Raw genomic sequence first — 20,835 nt, forward strand, 5'->3', positions numbered from 1 at the left:
GCCAGCCCTGCCCCGCTCCGCCAGCCCTGCCCCGCTCCGCCAGCCCTGCCCCGCTCCGCCCCGGGCACGGCGAGCCGCAGGGACTGCAGTCGTGGCGAGAGCGGCCGCCGCAGATGGCCTGTGGTGGTTTCAGGAACTTTCCTGAAAGTAACGCAGAAGGTACAGCTTAACGCCTAAGTTTGAAAGCTGGGTGGTGCTTCTGCTGCTTTCCTCAGGGAATCTCTCCCTGCCTGCGGGATGGAGGGAGGCATCAGACCAGGGCCGGCAACGACAGCACAACGAGTAGCAGGTTCACAGCTAAAGAGAGTAGGTTTATATTGGATATAAGGAAAAAATACTTGCCAGTGAGGGTGGTGAGAAGTTGGAACAGGTTGTCTTGAGAAGGTTGTGGATGCCCATCCCTGGAAATGTTCAGGGTCAGGCTGTATGGAGTAGTGGAAAGTGCCTCTGCCCATGGCAGGGGGGTTGAAACTGCATGGTCCCTTTCCAAACTGTTCTGTGGTTTTAAGAGCTTTGCATTAAAAAAAAAAAAATAAAGAAAGCAAGCAAGCTGGAGAAGGTGTTTGCAGGACTAGGCAAAATCAGGTTGGAATTTTTCTGGAGAAGGAGCAACAAGACTCAAAGTTTGTCAAGAGTTAATAGATAGGAATTATGCAGTTTATAGCAGAATGAGAATCAAGCCCCATTTCTGAATTGTCCATGCTCCAAGTCATGTCCCATTTCCCATCAATATCCAAACCTTGAGTGGTTTGAGCTGTCTCTTGCTATCCTTTAACATTCACAAACACAAACTTAGTCCTATTTTAAATTATCTGGTATATTAGTATTCTCATTATGCAGCAGACTTGCTCATCTCTTGCAATCACCACTCATTTCACTGCCAACTGAGTAGCTGGTTTGAAGATGAGAATCCATCTTCAAAATAAATAAAATTAAGTATTTATTGCATGAATGCAACTTTATCACAGAGCATTGTGTTGCTAAAGTTTTGCAGGGATTCAAAAGCAGCTAAGTAAAATCCCTGAACAGAGGAAGTACTAGCAAATTACTGGACCTTCAGCTGGCTGATGAAAATTGATGCCTAATCTTTAGGTCATTTCGCTTTTCTTCTTTATTTCTTTTCATATGGTGCTATCTTTGGAAATTTTAAAAAGCAAATACTGCAGGGCTGAACTGAAAATCACAATAGAATTGCCTTTAAAAACAATAGGCTTGTAATTTTTCTTAAGAAAACCTTGAGAGGCAAAGCTCAGGAGACAGAGCAGATGCTTGGGATAGTGATGGGAGGTTTTCTTTCACTTTTAGATAATTTCTGTGCTGTGCCATGTTGTATTTATCTGCAGAAACTACATCAATTGTCACAGAAGAGTGCTGCCCCTCCTGTGCATGGCCCCTTCCCCAGCCACATCTTGTTCTTTCTCACAGTGTGCTATTACCAACAACCCTTGGTTGGCTCTGCAGCCAGCCAAGTTGTTGAGACTTACACATTAGCCCCTTATCTTCTGAGTTTCTGCACCTCTGTGGTCAAAAGATCAGTCACAGTCTATCAGCTATAAGCCACAGTTTCAAGTCATATATTAGAATGTGAAAATAAGTCAAGAAGTTTACTGCTTAGTCTCAGAACCCATCTGGAGGCTGTGGCACAGCAGCTGTGTGTGGTAAGGATGGTTTCTAGATGTACTACAGCTGACTTGGAGATAAAGAAGATGCTTGTGTTAAAATTGCCAGTCTGCTGCCTTTCAGTGTGCTAATCATAAGGAAAAAGCAGAGAAGGATAGAGAATGTTAAACACGCAATGTTTTCTTTGTGGATGCACATACAATACAAGATATAGCAGGAAAAGTCTGGTTTTCACAGAACAACAGATCACTTCTGTCACTTCACTAAACAGGGGGATAGGCTTGTTGATGAATGAGGAGGATTATATAGGCTGAAGCCTGAACTCTGAACCATTGAAATATCTTATCCAACCAGTCAGACTGGGAGCACAACAGAGACACTGGTGGGGGAAATTAAAAGCTGCAGCCATTGCTGCATTTGCATATGCTTACCCTGAATATTTAACCCTTTGCCTTTCACACTCTCTTCCACAGTGGGGAGGTGTAGAAGCTGAAAGAAGGAAGAAGATTTTCAGTTGTCATATTTTTAAACAGGGATCTGAATAGGTTTTCCTTCAGGTGCCCTTGAGGAAGGTGCCTGTGGAATGTAACTCATTTCAGTAAGGAACTCATTTAAATGAGGAACTGTTATGTGCATTTTACCTACTATTTAATGGAGAATGAGGTATAAGGCAGATCCCCTGCTCCTTCATGGAGAAAACACTGCAGAGAGTCTATGCAAGCTAGTACCAGAATGAGAGGAAAGCTGAAACCAGAGTCTAAGCCTGCATTCTGCAGCTGTAGTGATCTTTCTAATTCAAGAAAATTTTCAGTGTGGAAGATGTCTCTCCTGGTTTCCCAGGGGATAAAAATCTGTATCACAGGACTATTTTGCTGATACTATTTTGCCCACTCCTGCCAGTGTCTGTAGAGAATCAAGCAATGAAAAAATCACTCCTGGTTTTCACTGTTTTGCACACATGGGTGAATGCCAGCTGGCAGAATAATGCTAAGGAGAAGTCTCTCTTAAATTAACTATTGTCTTTTGATACCTAAAGGTATTAATTGGGCCACAACTAAAAATTTCCCCAGAACAATATAATTATATGCAGCGACAAAATGTGAACAGGAGTAGGTGAGTTTGGCTAAAACAGTTGGCAGAGATCACATCATCTGCTGCATCTTCCCCAAGCCACCTGCATCGAGTTGCTGACTGTGAAATGAAGTTTGTCTCTCAACAAGAAGTAGATGTCATATTGTTTACTCTTGAAATGCAGCTGCCTCTCACTCCTATGAAGTAGGTAAGCAAATAATCTTGTGTAGACTCATATAACCACGACTCAGGGATCTGAAACTCTTAACACAGGATTTATCAGTGACAGGGGAGGGCAGCCAGCAGCTGGAACTTGCATGCATGGATTGGTTGGGAAGAAAGTCCCCAGAACTAAAATGCTGAGGTGCTATGAAGATTACACCCCACGGCTGCTGAGGACCAGCAGAGCACAATGGAGACCCCAAGGGCATCATGGCAGGAAAAGATCACAGAGAAGTTCAGGAATATTGTCTGGTGTGGTTGGGGAGCTCAGAGTGGTGTGAAGAAAGGGCAGGGGAAAGCCAAACTTTCCAAAGTTCTGGCAGAATGCATGGACAGCCCAAGCAGGAGGGACACCAAGGGGCAAGGCAGAGTGTGAAAAACCCTGTGTTTCTGCTGTAGCATGTTTTGATATTAATCTTTTATCTCTTTCTTCATTTGCTGACTGTGTTCCCGATGGAATGCTTTTTCAGCCTTTGGAGTCCTTGGGGTTTCGTACAGATTTTTCTGTTCCAAGAGCCCGTTCTTTCTAGATGTGAACCTGTAACCAGAAGTGTATGAATTGTGTTTCTTACATAACCTGTCCCTCTTGATCTGTATTGGTCTGCCTTTCAAACCCCACTGCAGGTGCCTGCCCGAGGGCTCTTTGCTGTGCCTGTCTCCATAGTCAGCCCATGAGCAGCTGCTGTGTGGAAGCCCGGCAGACCTGTTCTGCAAGTGTGCGCCTTCCTGTCAGCTGTGTGTTGGACATCCCTGGGAGACAGCTGAGCAGACCTAGAGAGGCAAAGAGCCCAAGCTGGGCGGGACTGAAGTAGAAAAATCAGTGAGGAGGAACTTAGTCATAAGAATCAAAACCATACCCAGGTAATCATCAGCGTTACTGGGAGTGGCTTCACAAACTGGGAACCGGTAGCAGGAGAGCTTCAGGAAAAGACAACCGCAGGGCAAGGAAAGTGGTGCCGTTCAGGTAAGTGAGAGAAAGCACTTCTGGAAGATCAGTCCATGAATATTTATTTCTTAAAAGACTTTTATTAACATAAATGTGACCTGAATTAGAAGGCAGCTGTACTATACATCTGTGTTTACATGTGTGCATGTGCTTACTGCTTGTAGTGAAGCTACTTAAAGTCATTTCTGTGCTGGTAATGGTGGTGGGGTTTGAGAAGAAAATAAAAGAGGGATGTCCTCTACACTCTGGCTGATTTGAATGAAATAGCTCACAGGCATTTTTTAAAGAGAAAGAAATTAACAAAGTAATTAAGTTTTGTATAAAATTAGTCTCAGTTCACTGAAACAGGTTGATGCTATGCATGTGTGTATAAATATGTCAATCTTTAGTTAAGTAATACATGCCTGGGGCTGAATTCAGAACTAATTACCATTTTATTCCCATCACTGTGGCTTGATTGTAAGGCAGTGAACTCTAACCCACAGTGGTGCAGATATCTAGATTTTCCTGTGTTTATCTCTGTGTGCATGAGCTACTGATTAAATTAAAAACAAAATCTGTGTTACAGCCACCAAGAAACATCCAGGAGTTGGGAAACTGAAACTAAAGTTGTCTACACAGCTTCAGGTGGCTGTGGATTTTTATGAAAGCATATTTAAGTTGGATTTCTTAAACCATTAAGCAGCTATGTGATGTCATGCAGTATTTTTATCTCATAGTAGTTTTTTCACAACAAGAGCTACATGTATGCATGGTCCTTTGAAACAAAAAATCCATCATTCTTCTCATGTTCTGTCATAGCTTTTGCTGTCACAGTTTTTTTACAATTTTTGTATTTGGGGTTTGATACAGGCTGAATATAGGCAACTGCCAGCAAAATCAGAGCTGAGTCAGCAGGGAGACATTTTCAAAAGTAGGATATGATTTTGCTTTCATAGAAGGAAGCCAAAGATGATAGTGTACTGTTGAAAGTTTGGCTTCTAATAGCCTGTTCATTAAGGGTTTCAGCTTAATCTGTTTCTTGGGGGTTTTACCATTTTAACTTATTCTTCAGATTACCTGTGAGGAATTACTTTTGGTTGGCACAATTCAATGGGAATGTTCAAGACCTATGTTAATTTTCCAGAAACTACAGTAGGCCATGTCTGCATTAGAAGAAATATATTTGTCTTTATCCCCATTAAGGTTCTGTACCATTTCATACTTCTGTACTTGGATTTTCTTATGCAGCACAAATAAATTAATTTTTGTAGATGATCTGAGTTTAAGCAAGACCTAGCACTATAAGAACTTGCATATCTCCACAGAAATGATGCCAGTTAGAAATAATATTTTTAGTGTAAAAGCACAGCAGCACTGAGTCCTCCTGACTCATTTCTCAGTGCAGTAGTGACTGTTGACTTTGCCTGTTTTTTTCTGCTATATTGAAAAGGAGCCAAGTTTCCTCTAAGTAGCCACCTGCTCAAATAGCAGCATGGGCCTCATTATTTGCTGTTTTCTCTATGGTCTAGCTCTTCAGAAGTTGTCAGCCTAATTTTCTTCCACTCCCTTAATATGCTTCTGTAGCAGCAAGCCTAGGTTTGATATTCAAGTATTGCTTCTATTTTGGACCAAGAGGAAATCTTGTGTCTCTGAATGTGATTTTTGAAACACTTTGTTTTCTTACAGGGTGTTACAGCTACCAGCTGTTTCAAAAGTGAGTTTTGCTACTAAATCTTTATAGCTGAGACAGTGTTGTAGCAAGCCACAGGATATTATTTTTAATCCTTGTTCACAAGGACAGAAGTGTCTCTGGTGTGGCTGGTCAGAATTTCCCATTCTGCACAGTGCTTGGTAACCCACAGGTGCCTTGCACTGAGAGATGAGATGACTCCATGGGCCAGGGAAACCTTGCAAAGATGTCAAAGACGTCTGCTAGGCTGTTGGAAATAGTCACTAAGGTCTTCTGCAGGCAGTAGGGACACAGAATACACAGTCTAACAAATGCCTGGCTGAAACCTGTCAGGCTCATTTTTTATTTGTGTGATGCTGTTTTTAGTAAACGATGGACATGGCAGGAGAAAAGAAATCTCTTTTTCACTGTTTGTTTTACTATGGTTCTTTATTTTTCCCTCTTCTCTCACATTCAGTGTCCACAACTGCCCACACCTGGTGGTTTCCTGCTGGTTTGGTTCCTGCAGTTCCCTGGTAGCTCCCTTCCCTTCCTGCTGCACAGCTGGCACAGCGCACTTGTGCAGAGAACTTGCCAAAGCCTTGACTGTTGACCATGCTCAAAGGTCAGATAAAAGAGATGGGAAATAATACAAGCTGCAGTGAAAGGGTAACTGGAAAAGCTAGAGAGCAAGGTTCTGCCACTGCAAGAAATTAAGTAGAAGACAAACTGTTTAAGGATTTGTCTTTTATCAGTCAGGCAGTTATTCTTTAGCTGATCTTTACACAAGGATCTGCACTGATGATGGGAACTGCTGGTAGCTCACAAATTAGACATATTCAGGGGCAAAACTGTATATTTGCTGTGAATATGGACAGCTTACTCTCCTTAACATGGCAGGAGCAAGCAGCAGGCAGCTTCTGTGTGGGCAGTATTCAAGCTGTCTGTTCCCATATATTCCATGGGCATGTTCTGTCTTGATATTTCTCTTTCTTTTCAGTCTTCACCACAAAGTTTGTCACTCAGGCTTCTTAAGGCTTGATAACAACTTGAGGGCCGTAAAATGTCAGAGAGGATTGATTATTTTAGGGCAGATCATCTTCTTGGTTCAGTTTACCACACTGCCACGTGAATGCCTCTGCTATTGCTAAGGGGACAGTATCCATGTGAGAATGAATGACAAGGGACTGGAAAAATCACAGTAAGGCTTATGCTGGCACACAGTGCTTGTGGATCTGTGCTGACACAGGGTGTGGTTTCACAATTAGCCATTCACCCCTGACTAATACCGACCACTAAAATGGCAGGAAATCCCCATGGCAAAAGAGCCGTGGATTTTTCCTGCTAGGTTAGTGGTTTGAATCAGTTCACCATGTAATCAGTTGCACAACTGAGAGCAAAACAAGCAATGAGAAGACAGCAGAGGGAGGAGATAATCCCTTCTTTTGGCATTGGTGAGCACTTAATTCAGCCCAGCTACATTCATATTCAGTATTTGAGGTTCCTGAACCAGTTTAAGCAGCTCCCACAGCTGCCACCTTCTAACTGCTTATTCCTGTCCCTCTGTTGCCCTCTGTGTTTTGTCTAAATTGCCAGGGCAGCAAGACAGCTCAGCAGGCAAACATGGCTGGAAACAAAATGCCACCTTTCCCAAGTGCTCATCCTGTTTGCAAATGTTCACAGAGGAGCAATGTTGGTGTAGGATGGGGGCTGATTAACCCATCACTGCTGCCAGGCCGTAGAACTGCTGTGCCACGTGCAGTGCACCAAGGAGTCTGTGAGGAGCAGTTTGTAAGTGTTGGTGGCTGTAGATTAACTTCTGCTGAGGTTTTGCCTTGTATTTCCCATTGTCTAAGAGCAGCTGCTTCTGCTATTTTTAGGTACCGTGGTCTTCACTGTATATTTAGCTTTGACATCAGGATTTGGCTTCAGGTTGAGGGTCAGAAGGCTCTGCAGAGGGGTCTGCACAGGCTGGATCCATGGGCTTGGGCCAGTTGTGTGGGGTTCAACAAGGACAGGTCCTGGCTCCTGCCCTTGGCTCACTCAACCCCTGCAGCTCCAGGCTGGGGCAGAGGGGCTGCAAAGCTGGGAAAGGCCCTGGGGGTGCTGGGGACAGCGGCTGGACAGGAGCCCAGGTGGGCAAGAGGCCAAAGGCACCTGGGCTGTGCCAGCCATGGGGTGGCAGCAGGGCCAGGGCAGGGACTGTCCCCTGTGCTGGGCACTGCTGGGGCCACACCTCAGACCCTGGGGCACTTCTGGAACCTGGGGACAGGAAGGACATGGAGGGGCTGGAGCGTGTCCAGGGAAGGGAACGGAGCTGGGGAAGGGGCTGGAGCACCAGGAGGGGCTGAGGGAGCTGTGGGGGCTCAGCCTGGAGAAAAGGAGGCTCAGGGGGGACCTTGTGGCTCTGCACAACTCCTGACAGGAGGAGGCAGGCACAGGGGGGGTTGGGCTCTGTTCCCAGGAAACAAGGGACAGGACAAGAGGAAACAGCCTCAAGTTGTGTCAGGGGATGTTTATATTAGATTAGGAAAAGTTCTTTGCCAAAAGTCATTAAACATTGGGATAGGCTGCCCAGTGAAGTTGGTGGAGTCACCATCCCTGGAAATGTACAAAAAACCTGTGGATATGGCACATGAGGACATGGTTTAGTGGTGAACATGGTGGTGGTGCTGGGCTGACTGTTGGACTTGATGATTTTAAGGGTCTTTTCCAACCTTTATGATTCCGTGAATTCCAGTGAGTGGAATTCAGTCTGTGTAAAAGAATATTAAAAAATCCAGTAGAATAAATAAGCTGACATTTAGTTGAAATGGCACAACTTCTCTAATGCAAATTCTAAATTGAAGTAGCACAGTGTGCACATGATCTAGACAGCACTGATCTTGGTATGATGTTAACACACAGGCAAGGAAAATCAGAATGCCAGTGAGGTACAGATTTTGAACCTCTTAAGATATTTTTGTTGCCTTTATCCTGTCTTGGTACTGGAAAAATGTCTTCATCTAATAAAATAAATAGTTGATCACTGTCAGTAGTCCTGCTCTGTGTTGAGGATGCACATGAACATGTTAGTTCCACATATGTTTCATGTGTCTTCCATTGCAAGAAAATATTAAATGTATAACATGAGTTCTGTGGATTTCTGAGTTACCATTCTCCTTGTGAGGATAGGAATGTAAGAACTGCAGTGATGTTACTGTTAGGCAAGTACCTTGCAGAAAGCCTAGTATGGGAATTTATTTGGTCCTGGCCTGAAAAGTAGCACTGAAAGGCACTTCAGAATTACCTTACTGAGCAAAACTTCTTTTTCTGCTTGCTGAGTATTGCAAGAGGATAGAGACCTTCTGTAATCAAGCTCTTCCAGTTACAACACCTCCATAAGCAACTGCAGCACAAAGGAGTGCCAGGACAAATAAAGTGCCAATGACTGCCAGTGTTTTCATTCCTGCATCCCATGGTTCTGCCCAAAGTATGGATGGAAAACATGAGTGCCACCCACTGGCATCACTGCTGGGAGGTGCATAAAGAGTAGGGAGGAATTGTTTTTACAGACAGGGACCAGTGTAGATGTGGCTGCTGTGTCAGAGCTCTTTCCATGGATCTTTGCTGCTCTCTCTGTAAGCACAAATTGGGATGTGCTTTTGTGTGCCTGTGCATGCATGGTATTTAACTGTCAAGGTGCATTTCTAATAAGCACCCATACAAAGCCATTAGCAAGTTTTAGGATGGAGCTTGGACTTCTCACGACTTAGATGATACAATATGATTGCTGGCTAGTGGTCCTGGAGTCTGTGTGTACCTGAGAAAGAAAAAAGCCGGGACTGGTCTTGTGTATTTTTGTGTAGGGGTGTGTGTGTATGTTAGAGCTGAGGTAGGTTGTTTTAGCGTGCTTGCTTTCAGAGTGTACCTAAAAAAATTAGTATTTTTGCTGTGTTATTACTCCTTTGGCTGGATTCCTGGTGTAGCCATACCTTGGAATCAGGTAAATCTGCTAGCACATTAAGAATTAAATTAAATAAAAAAGGAAACAGACTTTTTGTGATACCTTAAAGCACAGATACATTCCATTTTCCTATCTGTTGACTCTATTGTGCAGCTGGTGAAGAATAATTTCATTCATTAATTTTAAGCATGAGAACAAACTGTTAAACATTTCATCACCAAATTCCATAAAATCAATGCCCTATATTTGCCATTGAGGTTAATTGCTTAAAACTCACAGCTGAAAACAAAGTAGGTGCTTTCAGGATAAAAGTCACAGTTCCTGTAAAATGTTCTAGGTGATACTGTTTGCGAAGCTGTTAAGTCTTAAATTTTAACAATATTTATAAGAAGCAGTGACTAAACAAGGTGCATGCTTGTACAGGCTCTGGATTTTCAGCTACCAATGCAGAAGAGTTGCAGATGTTGTGCTTCAGAATACTTAGACGTGGCAGTGCTCAGAAGTTGCTACCAGGGAGCCCTAATGACAACTCTTTTTTCTCCTTTTCTTTGTACAGCAACAGTAGGAGTTGTGGCAAGGACTGTAGTCAAGAATGACATTTTCTGTGCATGCTGCTGATCTGTTCACTTGTAATGGACCAGAAGATAAAATGTTGAGCCATTCTGGCATCTAAAAAATGTCTTAGCTAGGAGTGTATTAGATGTTCTTTAAATATAATTAGGTTTGTATCTATGGATTTTTGTACATATGCCAGCCTTTAGGCCTAGGGGTCCTCATTTGTTTGAGGAGCACTGTAAAACAAGCTTAACCCTAAATCCTCTCTGGTCACACAGTGCATCATCCATAGGATGTGATAGTGTCATTCTCTAAGCCTTCAAATCCCAGTGCTGCTTCATGCAACCACTGATTGTAGGGGGTAGAAAGCTCCCTATTCACTTCACTTGTTGCTTCATCATCATCCTTTCTACTAATAAATTTTGTTATTATTCTTTATGTCTGTGCAGGAAGTGAGGGTTGGAGACCTGCTTGCTTTTAACTGAACATGGCAGGGGATGTGAAAAGATTCTCACGGATGCTGCTGGAGTGTAATAGCAATGACAAGCTATGTGGTAAGATTCACACATTCCTTTAATAAGGTTTTGCATGCTGGGCAAGAAGGCCAGCTTCACTGAAAAGTGTGCCAAACCCTTTCTCCTCCTCCACCTTCATCCCAGCCCACACAGAAAGATTTGATGGAGCTTTCCCTGCACTGTGTTTCAGGGGAGAAATGTTTATGGGGATGAAACCTCTGTGGCAGGATTAATCTCACATAATTTCAGCCATTTTAGAGAATTCCTACTTTGAATGAGGTGTACAGCAATCATTAAAGATTCCCTGTGGCTTCCCAAAGGACCAGTTTTGTGGGATTTTGATTTCATGACTTTCTGCCATCTTTGGGAACTGAAAAAAATTGTCTGGACTACCTCCAGATCTGGGGACATGAGAAAGATAGTTACCTTCACAAGCCTTGCTAATTGCAATGTCTTGCAGTCAAATTCCAAAGGTGACCACACCCAGATTCCTCTGAAATGCTCTGTGTGATTTTACTGGAAGGAGCTGGAGCTGTAATTGCACGTGATGACACAGCAATATCCAGCCCAACCCATGTCCCTGCTGTCCTGCTGCCAGTGCTGTTTCTGTTTCACTGATGGATGATACTTCAAATGGCTACAATTCCTGGTCTCCATATAAATGACCTTAAGTGTGGGAGTCTTAGTAGATTTCTTGCAGCTTAGGTACTCAGCACCTTTGAAAAATAAGGTGGCAGCACTAACAGTGTTCAGCTGTTCCAGAGGATGGAACACACACTTTTGGGGTTGAAAGTTACTGAATTGGATTCCTGCTACAGGGTTATACAGAACCAGTGTGCTGCTTATTCCTTGGTTTTCCATTTTCTTACTCTGCTGACAGTTGTGCGAGAACATCAAACGGAAGTGATCGTTGTCCCAGTTCTCCTGGTGGGAATTTTTGTCATTGTGCTCACTGTGATCCTTTGGCTCCACTGCCGTGGCCTGCGAGCAAAGCAGAAGCAAGCAGCACCAGCTGAAACCCAAGGTGAAAAATGCTTTTCAACCAAAAGAAAGAGTATTGGTTTCAGTGGCCAGAAGCCAATTGCATTTCCCCATTGCTTCAGCTGTTAGGCAAAACCATTTATGAGGACCCTGAGTGGTATTCAGCAATCCAGTAACCATTAGAAAAGTTTGGAACCCTGATTTACTCCATTTTGCAGCAGCAGTAGGGGAAGCTGTAGTGTAGATGGATCTGAGAAAATCAAAGCATCATGCCAAGTAGGCTGTTTAACATGCTGTAGTAAAATCACAAGAGCTATAGAATGTATTTATGTAAAAGCCTCCTGGAGGCTGCTGCAAGGGGAGTTCTACTGGGGTAGTTATGAATGATAGTAATTTTGATGTAGATTGCACCTAGTTAATCCATTTTCTATCCTGCCATTTAAGAAATTTAATTTCAAGCTGCTGTCTCCCTCTTCCTATGGAGACAAGATGAAGTAGAACAGGGACTAGAGGGGGTAGGGAAAGGTTTGTTGGTACACATGTGGCTGTGTGGAAGTGAAAATACAGTTCTGAACTAATTTTGGGTATGCAGAGGGAAACAGCCTATTGAGCCTATACTAAGAGAATTAATTGAGAACTGGTAATAAAGGAAAATGTTCATTGCTTGAGCACATGAGAATGAAGTCCAAATGTATCTTATCTATAAAGGTTATGTAGTTAAATATGGGAGATATTTCTAGAGTGGTTCTGTCTTTTCATCAAATAGAGTGGGAGATAAATTCTTTCTCCTCTTCAAGGGCCAGGATAAGTAAGATACAATAACAGTTCATGACTTTGCCCTGATTTCCAAAACACTGTGGAGCAAAAATTAAAAAGCACTGAAGGATGAGCCTTGCCACCTGTTACAAGGGTTCATCTGTCTGGTTTTATGCATCATATGTATTTGCTTTTGTCAGTGACGAAAAAGAGTCAGCGGGAACCCTGCTCAACAGAGGACCGCTACATCCAGCTGAGTGAGAGATCTGTGGAGAGCCTACTAAATTCTGCATCCTTAACTCTGAAAGAATTAGAGATACCACGAGAGAAACTCTTACCAGACACCTTGCAGCTGATAAAACTTGGTGCCTATGGGAGCACCTACAGGGCCCAGTTGGAAACTGGGAGCTCTGGGAAGACCAAGACTGTGGTATTGAAAGCCTTGCAAGGTAAGGCCTGTGGTCAGGGTCTACTTTGGTGCAGTCTCTGTATCCCAGACGTGATGCTGGGCAGAGTGTTGCCATCAGTACTGGGCAAGAACAAGCTGTCTTCAGTATAGTAAGTCTGAGATGTTCTTGTAGGAATGTCTTGGTGGGATTAAAGATTGCTGACCATGTTGATTTTAGCTGTCATCCTGTTCTTTGCTGCTTCTATTTGTTGTTGTTTTGTTTTTAATTTGTTTTCTTTTGTTCTTTCAGACCCGGCTAGTCCCCAGAAAGTAAAGGATTTCTTGGGAAGGATTAAATTCCATCAAAATCTTGGCCATCATGAGAACCTGGTTGAATTGGTTGGATGTTGTGTAGACCAGCTCCCACTCTATATGATCATGGAAGATGCGTCTCTTGGTGACCTGCTGACATTTCTGTGGGCGTGTCGGAAGGTGAGTCGAAAGAAGTGATGACAGAATAGCTTCTTAAATTCCTTAGGTACATATCTATCCATAAGTCATAAATGATTTTTCCATCTCTCCATGCATCCGTCTATGTCAATCAAAACTATTTCCATGCCTCAAAGAAGTTCTGCACAGGTCCTACTTTGCAGACCATTGAAAGGCTTTGCAGGCACTGGAATCAGAATGAATTCATACAGCCACCTGAATTTCTAAAGTTTTAAATCATGTCTCACTCCAAATGCTTTTAAGAAAGCAGAGCAGTTACAACACAGGGGGAAGGTCATGGGATGATAACTAATTGGTGAAAGACAGGAAATGGAACATAAGAATGAAAGGTTGATACTTGCACTGAAGGGAGGTCAGCTATCTAGGACAGGGTGGTGTTCATTGCATGTATTAATAACCTAAAAATGGGATGGCAGTGACGTGATGATATTTGCTGATGATTACAGCCAGTAAAGGCAAGGCCTGACCCACAGGAATTGCAGAAGGATCTTCCAAGATTGAGAGACTTGTCAATAAAAAGAACAGATGAAATTCAGCATTCAGTTAAAAATGAAGTAATGCACAGGAAGAAGTTTCACATTTGTGAATGATGGGTTCATGTCTGCCCATTGCTGAGGGGTAAAATCTGATGGGATGAGGTCTGATAGTATGAAAATATGCAGTCCATTGATAAGGTTAACTCAAGCTAAAAAAGAGCTCAAATATCAGGGGAGGTTTAGATTGGATAGCAGGAAGATATTCTTCCCCCAGAGGGTGATTGGGCACTGAACAGGCCCTCCTGGGAATGGTCACAGCTCCAAGGCTGGCTGAGCTCCAGGAGTGTTGGGACAATAGTGTCAGGGACAGGGGGGGATTGTTGGAATGTCCTGTGCAGGGCCAGGAGTTGGACTCAATGGTCCTTGTGGGTCCCTTCCAACTCAGCTTATTCTGTGGTTCTATGACTCATGGTTACAAAAGGCATGAAAACAAAACTCTGCTGTTACCATGTAAATCCATCACTCTCTTACATCTGAAACTCTAAATACAGAAGGATTGCTTCCTGTCCTGTTCAGCAGAAGGTCCAGGTGGTAGCAAATAAAGCTAGTACATGTCATGTTCAAAACAAACAGAGCTGGTTCTTCATGAAGTGAGGAGTTGACAATGGAATGTCTTGCCACTGATTGCTGTGGATACTGACACTTCATAGGAGGTCAATTATGGAAGGTAGCCTTTCAAAGGTTACTGAACATGTTGAAACCATAACCATCTCAGGAAGTTTTTAAATAGAATGTATCTGTGGGCTGTAAAATGGCACAGGAAGATCATTGTTTGCTTACCTTATTCTCTCTCTCATCTCCCTCTCTCTTACTGTTACAGGCAGGGTGGTAGGAGACATGGACTGTTAGTCTCATACCAGGTACCAAATTCATATGTTAGAAATGTGCTTTTCTACTCATCATTCTAATATAAAATGTATCTTTCATTCACCTGTGTGGATTGTTGTTCTTCACTGTCATTCTGACAATTTCTGTCTAACCTAATAAGCTTTTCCCCATGTGTCATTTTGCCACCAGTTGTCTCTAGTGTGCTTGTCTTACTCAGCACACCATCAGCATCACCCATCCACATCCTCTTACATTTCAGTCAATTTATGGGCAATTGTGAGAAGAAGGAGCATAAGATTAGATAGATTAGAAGGAAACATTCCCCACTATCCTACTGCTGTGGCATTTGTTTGAACCAAGGTCTCCTATTTTGTCCCTCTAGGATGTAATGGCAATGGATGCTGTCCCCTATGACCTCACTGAGAGGCAGGTATATGAGGTTGGACAGCAGGTTGCAGCAGCTCTGGTAAGTCTGCTCATGTTGGTTGCATTTTTTCTTCTTGCTTGATTGCAACACAAGTTTGCATGGTGCCTTAAGTCCTCTTTGCTTAAGCACTGAAAATAAAGGCTTTGTTAAAATATGCTTCCATTATGTTGGTGAGCACGTGTCTCTACTCCACAGAGTTGAAAACAAGCATTAGTGAAACTCAGTGAAAATGTGTATCTATGAAATTTCATTTTAAAATCATCCTGTTTTCTTTCTTTTCCAATTTCCCAGGCTTACCTGGAAGAAAAGAACTTGTTCCATGGTGACATTGCTGCCAGGAATGTCCTTCTTCATCACAACCTCTCTGCTAAGCTCTGTGGCTTGGGCCTGGCCTACGAAACTCACGCACACGGTGCCAGCTCAGTCACACGGAAAGTGCCCGTCAAGTGGCAGGCACCAGAGAGGCTCCTGAGCAAACCCCCGACCATCAAGGCAGACATGTATGGCTTCATTTTGGGAGCAGAAGTTCAGCTGTCTGTCAGACCTGTCTCTTTCACTCCTTTATGCATCATTTCATGTCCTGAAGTTCACAGGAAGGCAGATCTAGTTTCAGCATAATGCTCCACTTTCACAGCTCATACTTTCTCCTGTCTCCAGGCCATGCCTAGTTGTTTTTATGTATTTAAGCCAGGAAACAACATTGCTTTGTTTTCTTTTCTTGCAGATGGTCTTTTGGAATTCTACTGTATGAAATGATTACCTTAGGTAAGAAGATTTAATGCTAATTAAAAAAAATACGTAAGGAAGCAGCAAATTAACAAGACCCAAAATCTCAAATGTTAGAATGTAAAGTTGGGCTATTTAATTAAGCACCCTGGTTTTTTCCAATTTGCAAAATCTTGTCAATTCCTGTTAGACCTTCTGTTACTGTGAATTGTGGTAGGAGAAAAGCCAGATCTTGCCAGGGAAGGAAGGCAGTCTTGCACAGAAGCTGCTCTCTGCAACATTGCCACAATTTCTACCATTGCTCCTTTTGCCCTTTCAGGTGCTCCACCGTATCCTGAGGTTCCACCTTCTGACATCTTATCCTACCTGCAGAAACAGAACATTATGAAGCAGCCCTCAAGCTGCCAGCAAGCCATGTAAGCCACTTGCCTTGTGGACAATTGAACATGAGGTTGGCAGAGCTAAATGGAAGCGAGACAGAGAAAATGAGATTTTACACAAGATTTCTAAGTCTAGACTATACTGAAAGTAACCTGTTAGCTGAGATTTGTGTCTGCCACATCTTCTTACTGAGTTCTGCTGCATAAAACCTCTGTGGCTAAAACCTTTCTGTTGTCTTGAAAATGACACTTGTTTCTGTTTCCTTCTCCTGAAAATGACACTTGTTTCTGTTCCCTTAAGTGCCCTTGCATTTTGCTGCTCTACTGCTTCCTTGCAAGGTGCAGCACTGCTGGGGAATGATTTTTCTCTTCTTAAGTTACAGGATATTCTCTGAAATGAACAAAGTATCCACAGGGAAGATCCAAGGTACATTTCTTTGCATGAAGACATAATTTCCTCATTTACAGGTACTGCATCATGAGGTCCTGCTGGCAGTGGAGTGCAGCTCAGCGGCCTTCCCCAGCACACCTCCTGTGCTCCCTGAAAACAGCCATGAAGACCAGCAATGGACACACAGTGCTGCAGGTGCCTGAGCCAGTGGTGCCTGAACTCTATGCTGATGTTGCTGGTGTCGATGTGCACAGCCTGGTGAGGGAATACACGATCCTCTGAAGGGTCCTTTCATATTTTGGTAAAGGAGAAAGAAGTCTCAGAGTTTTCCCTTTCTAAATACTTTGCAAGCTCAGAACGAGGTGCATATGTTGGAGGGGATCCCTTTGTTCTTCAGCCATCTATCAAATCTCTCCTCCATGCCAGACACAAGAAACTGTTAACATTATTGTTAAATCAACCTGTTGGTATCATTCTGCCAGTGGTCATTTGGGAGTAAAGTGTGTTTAGGAAGCTGTAGAAAATGTAATGAGAAACTTGAGTTAAAGGAGTGTTAGGTTTGTGTGGCAAGGTTTTGGTGATGGGGTGGACTGCAGAGGTGACTTCTTGAGAAGATGCCAGAAGCTTCCCCCCGCTCCACGACGGACCTGCTGCTGGTCAAGGCTGAGCCCTTCCACAACACTGGAACCACCTCTGTGATTATGTATTTAAGAAAGTGTAAAAGGTACTGCACAACAGCAGGTGAAAGAGAGGAGTGTGGATGTGAGAGGAACAGCTCTGCAAACACCCAGGGCAAGGCAGAAGGAGGGGCAGGAGCTGCTCCAAGCTCCAGAGCTGAGATTCCCCTGAGATTCCATGGTGCAGCTCACAGAGAGGCAGCTGAGCCCCCACAGCCCCTGGAGGGCAGAGGGGTGCAGAAATCCATCTGCAGCCCCTGGAGGTGCCCACGCCAGAGCAGGAGGATGTCTGAAGGAGGCTGTAACTCCAAGGGAAGCCTGTGCTGGAGCAGGATCCTGGTAGAATTTGTGGAAAGAGGAACCCTCATTGGAGAAGGACTGCACCTCATGGAAAGGGACTCATGCTGGAGCACTTCATGAAATACAGCCCTTGGGAAGAACTCATGTTGGAGAAATTCCTGAAGGACCTAGTCCCCTTTGGAGGGACCCCACACTGGAGCAGGGGAAGAGTGTGAGGAGTCCTTCCCCTGAGGAGGAAGGAGCAGCAGAGACAATGTGAGATGAACTGATCACAACCCCCATTCTCCCTGCTGGATGAAAAGAGGTAGAGAAATTGGGACTGAAGCTGAGCCTGGGAAGAAGGGAGGGGTGAACGAAGGTGTTTCAAGATTTGGTTTTATTTCTCATTATACTTCCTAATTTGATTAGCAATAAACTAATTTTTCCCAACTTGAGTCTGTTTTGCCCGTAACAGTAATTGGTGAACAATCTCTTGTTGTCTTATCTTGACCTGGGAGCCTTTTCTTATATTTTCTCTCCCCTGTCCAGTTAAGAAGAGGAAATTATAGAGTGGCTGGATGGACACCTGCCATTCAGAGTCAACCCACCATGAGGTTTATGGAAATTTTTCCCCATCTTTTCTGTCCCAGGAAAATGCAATCAGTTATTTGAAAGAGGAGGTGTCCTGGGGAATGTGCTGGAGTGGTATTCAGTAAATGTCTGGGGTTTCTCCAGTGTTTTATATTCTGGCTTCCCATGGGAGCATGGGCACTGTATACAATCACATAAACCCATAAACAAACAATCCCCACGCCTCTTTGCCCAACAACAACAACAAAACCAAGCAAAACCCTTCATGTCTATGGATGCAGAAGCTGTTACACAAATGTCATATATCTTCATGGAGAATATGCTTTCTGTGCAGGTCAGATGAGTATTCCAAAGCTTAGCTGAAATTATTTGATCATTGATTTTAATGGACATGCAGACTTTGTAAAAAATTAGAGGCACTGTAAGTTGTGGCTAGTTTGCTTTCATTTAAAAAGAAGGAGTATCAGTCTGTGAAACAAATTTTCTCACTTATGTTTGTGGTTTCTAAAGCTGACAGTATATTAGGGTTTTTTTTTCTCTTACTGTTTTGGCACTTTGAGCATTCGAGGTCCTTGTCAAAAAGGACTAAATGCACATTAAAGGAATAATTTTATTATTCTATGTGAAGAATGGATTCACTCAGCATCCCCCAACTTAGCATGGCTCTTTCCATTCTGATCCATCAAAACTTGTTAGTCTTCTTCCAAAGACAATGATAAGAAATTTTCTATTTTTAATGCAAAATGACACAAATGAAATAGTTATTTTTTCTATGTCACTTAGGCTTTGTAGGAAATGATGTTTCCTTCCATAAATAAGTGTCATGTGAGTTCATACAGTACATGTGTCACCAGTATACCCTGGGACATTGTGAAGTCCATTCAAGAGGGAGCAGTCAGCTTTCTAACTTTTCCTGTGGTGTTGGCTAGTTGCCACCTGGATCTTTATAAACCAGCTGGTGTAAATCTGATCGGGAGAACTGAGATACTTTCTTTTCCAAATGGTAAAATAATAACATCCTCTTCTCTCTTCCTCACTTGAAAACAGGTTCAAAGCTACCTGGTAAATTAGGTCAAATTCACATTATCTTTGATGAATAAACTATTCATTTAAAAAAGCATTTGATTGGTTCAAACCATCCACTCAAGAGTCGGATATTCAGAAAGGCCTTGCCTGTGAAAGGTGGGTGTGTGGCAGGTAATACAATCCCAGAGCTGTGAAAGCATCCCCAGTGCTGCTGCAGACCTGATAAATAATGCACAGGGAGCCTTGTTAAACAGAGAGCTAAAGGTAACAAATGCAGCACTGTTCTCAGAGCACTGAATGCAGTGCTTTGCTTTACACAAATGCTCATATTCTATTTCTGATGTGAAAGCTCTGATCAAGGAAATCCATGGGAATTCAGATGTTGAGCACCTCACAGCCACTAAAAAAAGATCTACTTTGGTTTCCCCTGGAAGCAAATGTGTGCCAAGACTCTGCTTATGAATTTGCCCACAGAAAGGCCTTTTCCTGCTGTATGATAAGATTTAATTTCATTTCCCTTCAATAAAGTAGCCTTATTCATTCTAAGAATGTAAGCATTCTTACTGTGATTTGTCTTCCTCTGGTTAACTTATGTTGGTTTGGAAGTGATTGAATCTAAATTAGATTAAATTTTATAGTGGCATAAATGTAATTGTGCATGTGAAGTTACCCTAGTTTAACAGCTCTCCCTGCTGTTTTAAGTAGTCTATATAGAAATCTTTTCCACATAGCAGTCTCCATTTTAGGATCAATGTAGACTCATGCATGAATTTCTCCTTAGTGAGCCCACTGAGGGCTTGGTGGAAATTTTTCACAGTTGTTTGGTGGGGAATCATGGCTTTTCAGTTCTTAGTGATAGAATTTGTTTTAGTTGTTTAATTAGAATATTTTTTCCCATCAAAAATATTGACTTTTAATTATTATATTTTCTCAAAGATGACAGGGTCATCTGCATAATTCAGTTAGTTCTTGCTGGATTGTTTCTCTGTTCTTCTCAAATGTAGCTTATCTTTTATTGCACATAAAGATTTATCTCTTCTACCTGTCTTCTTCAGGCATCTGATCACCTTTTCAGTGGGAGACTGAATTAGATCCAATAGATGTCCCAAGGATTAGGAAATCCTCAGAGCAGGCAGAGAGTGAGAAAAGTGGTCCAAAAAGTGACAACAGACAAGAGGCAGAGATACTAAATATTCCTGGTGTGATACAACTTCACCATGCCTGGAATTTTCTGAAACCACACATGAGCAATATGAGCTTTTTAAGAGTCTTTGAACTCCAAAATCTTCTTAGTGCTACAGTGGGCCTGTTGCAAAGGATTCCCATTCAGCCACACAGAAGAGAAGTACTGCAGTACTCTTGCTTTCCTGTGTTCACAGAATTGCATTTTTGGTGCGGGCTGTGGTTTGGTCATGAGACTGTGAGACTGCACTGGTGTATGTGCTACTTTCTACAGCTTGTGGTTTTATTTATAGCAGGAGCTGCACCATCAAGAAATAGCAATAATTCACAAACATCCCACCAACTCTCCAAGACACATAAAAAGGCTACTTTTTCACATTAGTTTCATGTTACTGTCATATTTTTGATGGTTTAACAGGTCTTTCTATCTATGATAAAAGGAGGAGGTAAGCTGGGTTTTTCCTCTTGCCTTGTTTTCAAACAGCCCCCACTTCTGCAAGGTGCATTTTACTTCACAGAATCACAGAGTCATAGAATGCCCTGAGTTGGAAGGCATCCACAAGGATCACCGAGTGGAATTGTTCTTCATCCTGATGTTAAACCAAAGATAAATAATGAAGAGATGACAGAT

General features: G+C 42.8%; 2 protein-coding genes across 7 annotated transcripts in view; one reads left to right on the forward strand and one right to left on the reverse strand.

The window, feature by feature from the left end:
* SYCE3 (synaptonemal complex central element protein 3) overlaps nucleotides 1-20,835 on the reverse strand; it is a 50,270-nt gene that overhangs the window by 4,873 nt on the left and 24,562 nt on the right. The gene's annotated exons all lie outside the window — the stretch shown is intronic.
* STYK1 (serine/threonine/tyrosine kinase 1) lies at nucleotides 9-17,855 on the forward strand. Of its 6 annotated transcripts, XM_063395419.1 has the most exons (12): nucleotides 31-159; nucleotides 2,791-2,899; nucleotides 3,538-3,877; nucleotides 10,461-10,565; nucleotides 11,407-11,550; nucleotides 12,464-12,712; nucleotides 12,962-13,143; nucleotides 14,908-14,991; nucleotides 15,244-15,452; nucleotides 15,677-15,717; nucleotides 15,998-16,094; nucleotides 16,527-17,855. In XM_063395419.1, exons 4-12 carry the CDS (start codon nucleotides 10,499-10,501, stop codon nucleotides 16,729-16,731), a joined length of 1,278 nt encoding a protein of 425 aa, XP_063251489.1. In that variant the 5' UTR covers nucleotides 31-159; nucleotides 2,791-2,899; nucleotides 3,538-3,877; nucleotides 10,461-10,498; the 3' UTR covers nucleotides 16,732-17,855. The 6 variants fall into 6 exon arrangements, with proteins under 6 accessions (XP_063251492.1, XP_063251488.1, XP_063251489.1 ...); XM_063395418.1 differs by lacking the exon at nucleotides 2,791-2,899 and having other exon boundaries at nucleotides 10-159; XM_063395422.1 differs by lacking the exons at nucleotides 2,791-2,899; nucleotides 11,407-11,550 and having other exon boundaries at nucleotides 9-159.

The sequence above is a fragment of the Prinia subflava genome, chromosome 4 (assembly GCF_021018805.1).
Source record: "Prinia subflava isolate CZ2003 ecotype Zambia chromosome 4, Cam_Psub_1.2, whole genome shotgun sequence".
NCBI lineage: Eukaryota > Metazoa > Chordata > Aves > Passeriformes > Cisticolidae > Prinia > Prinia subflava.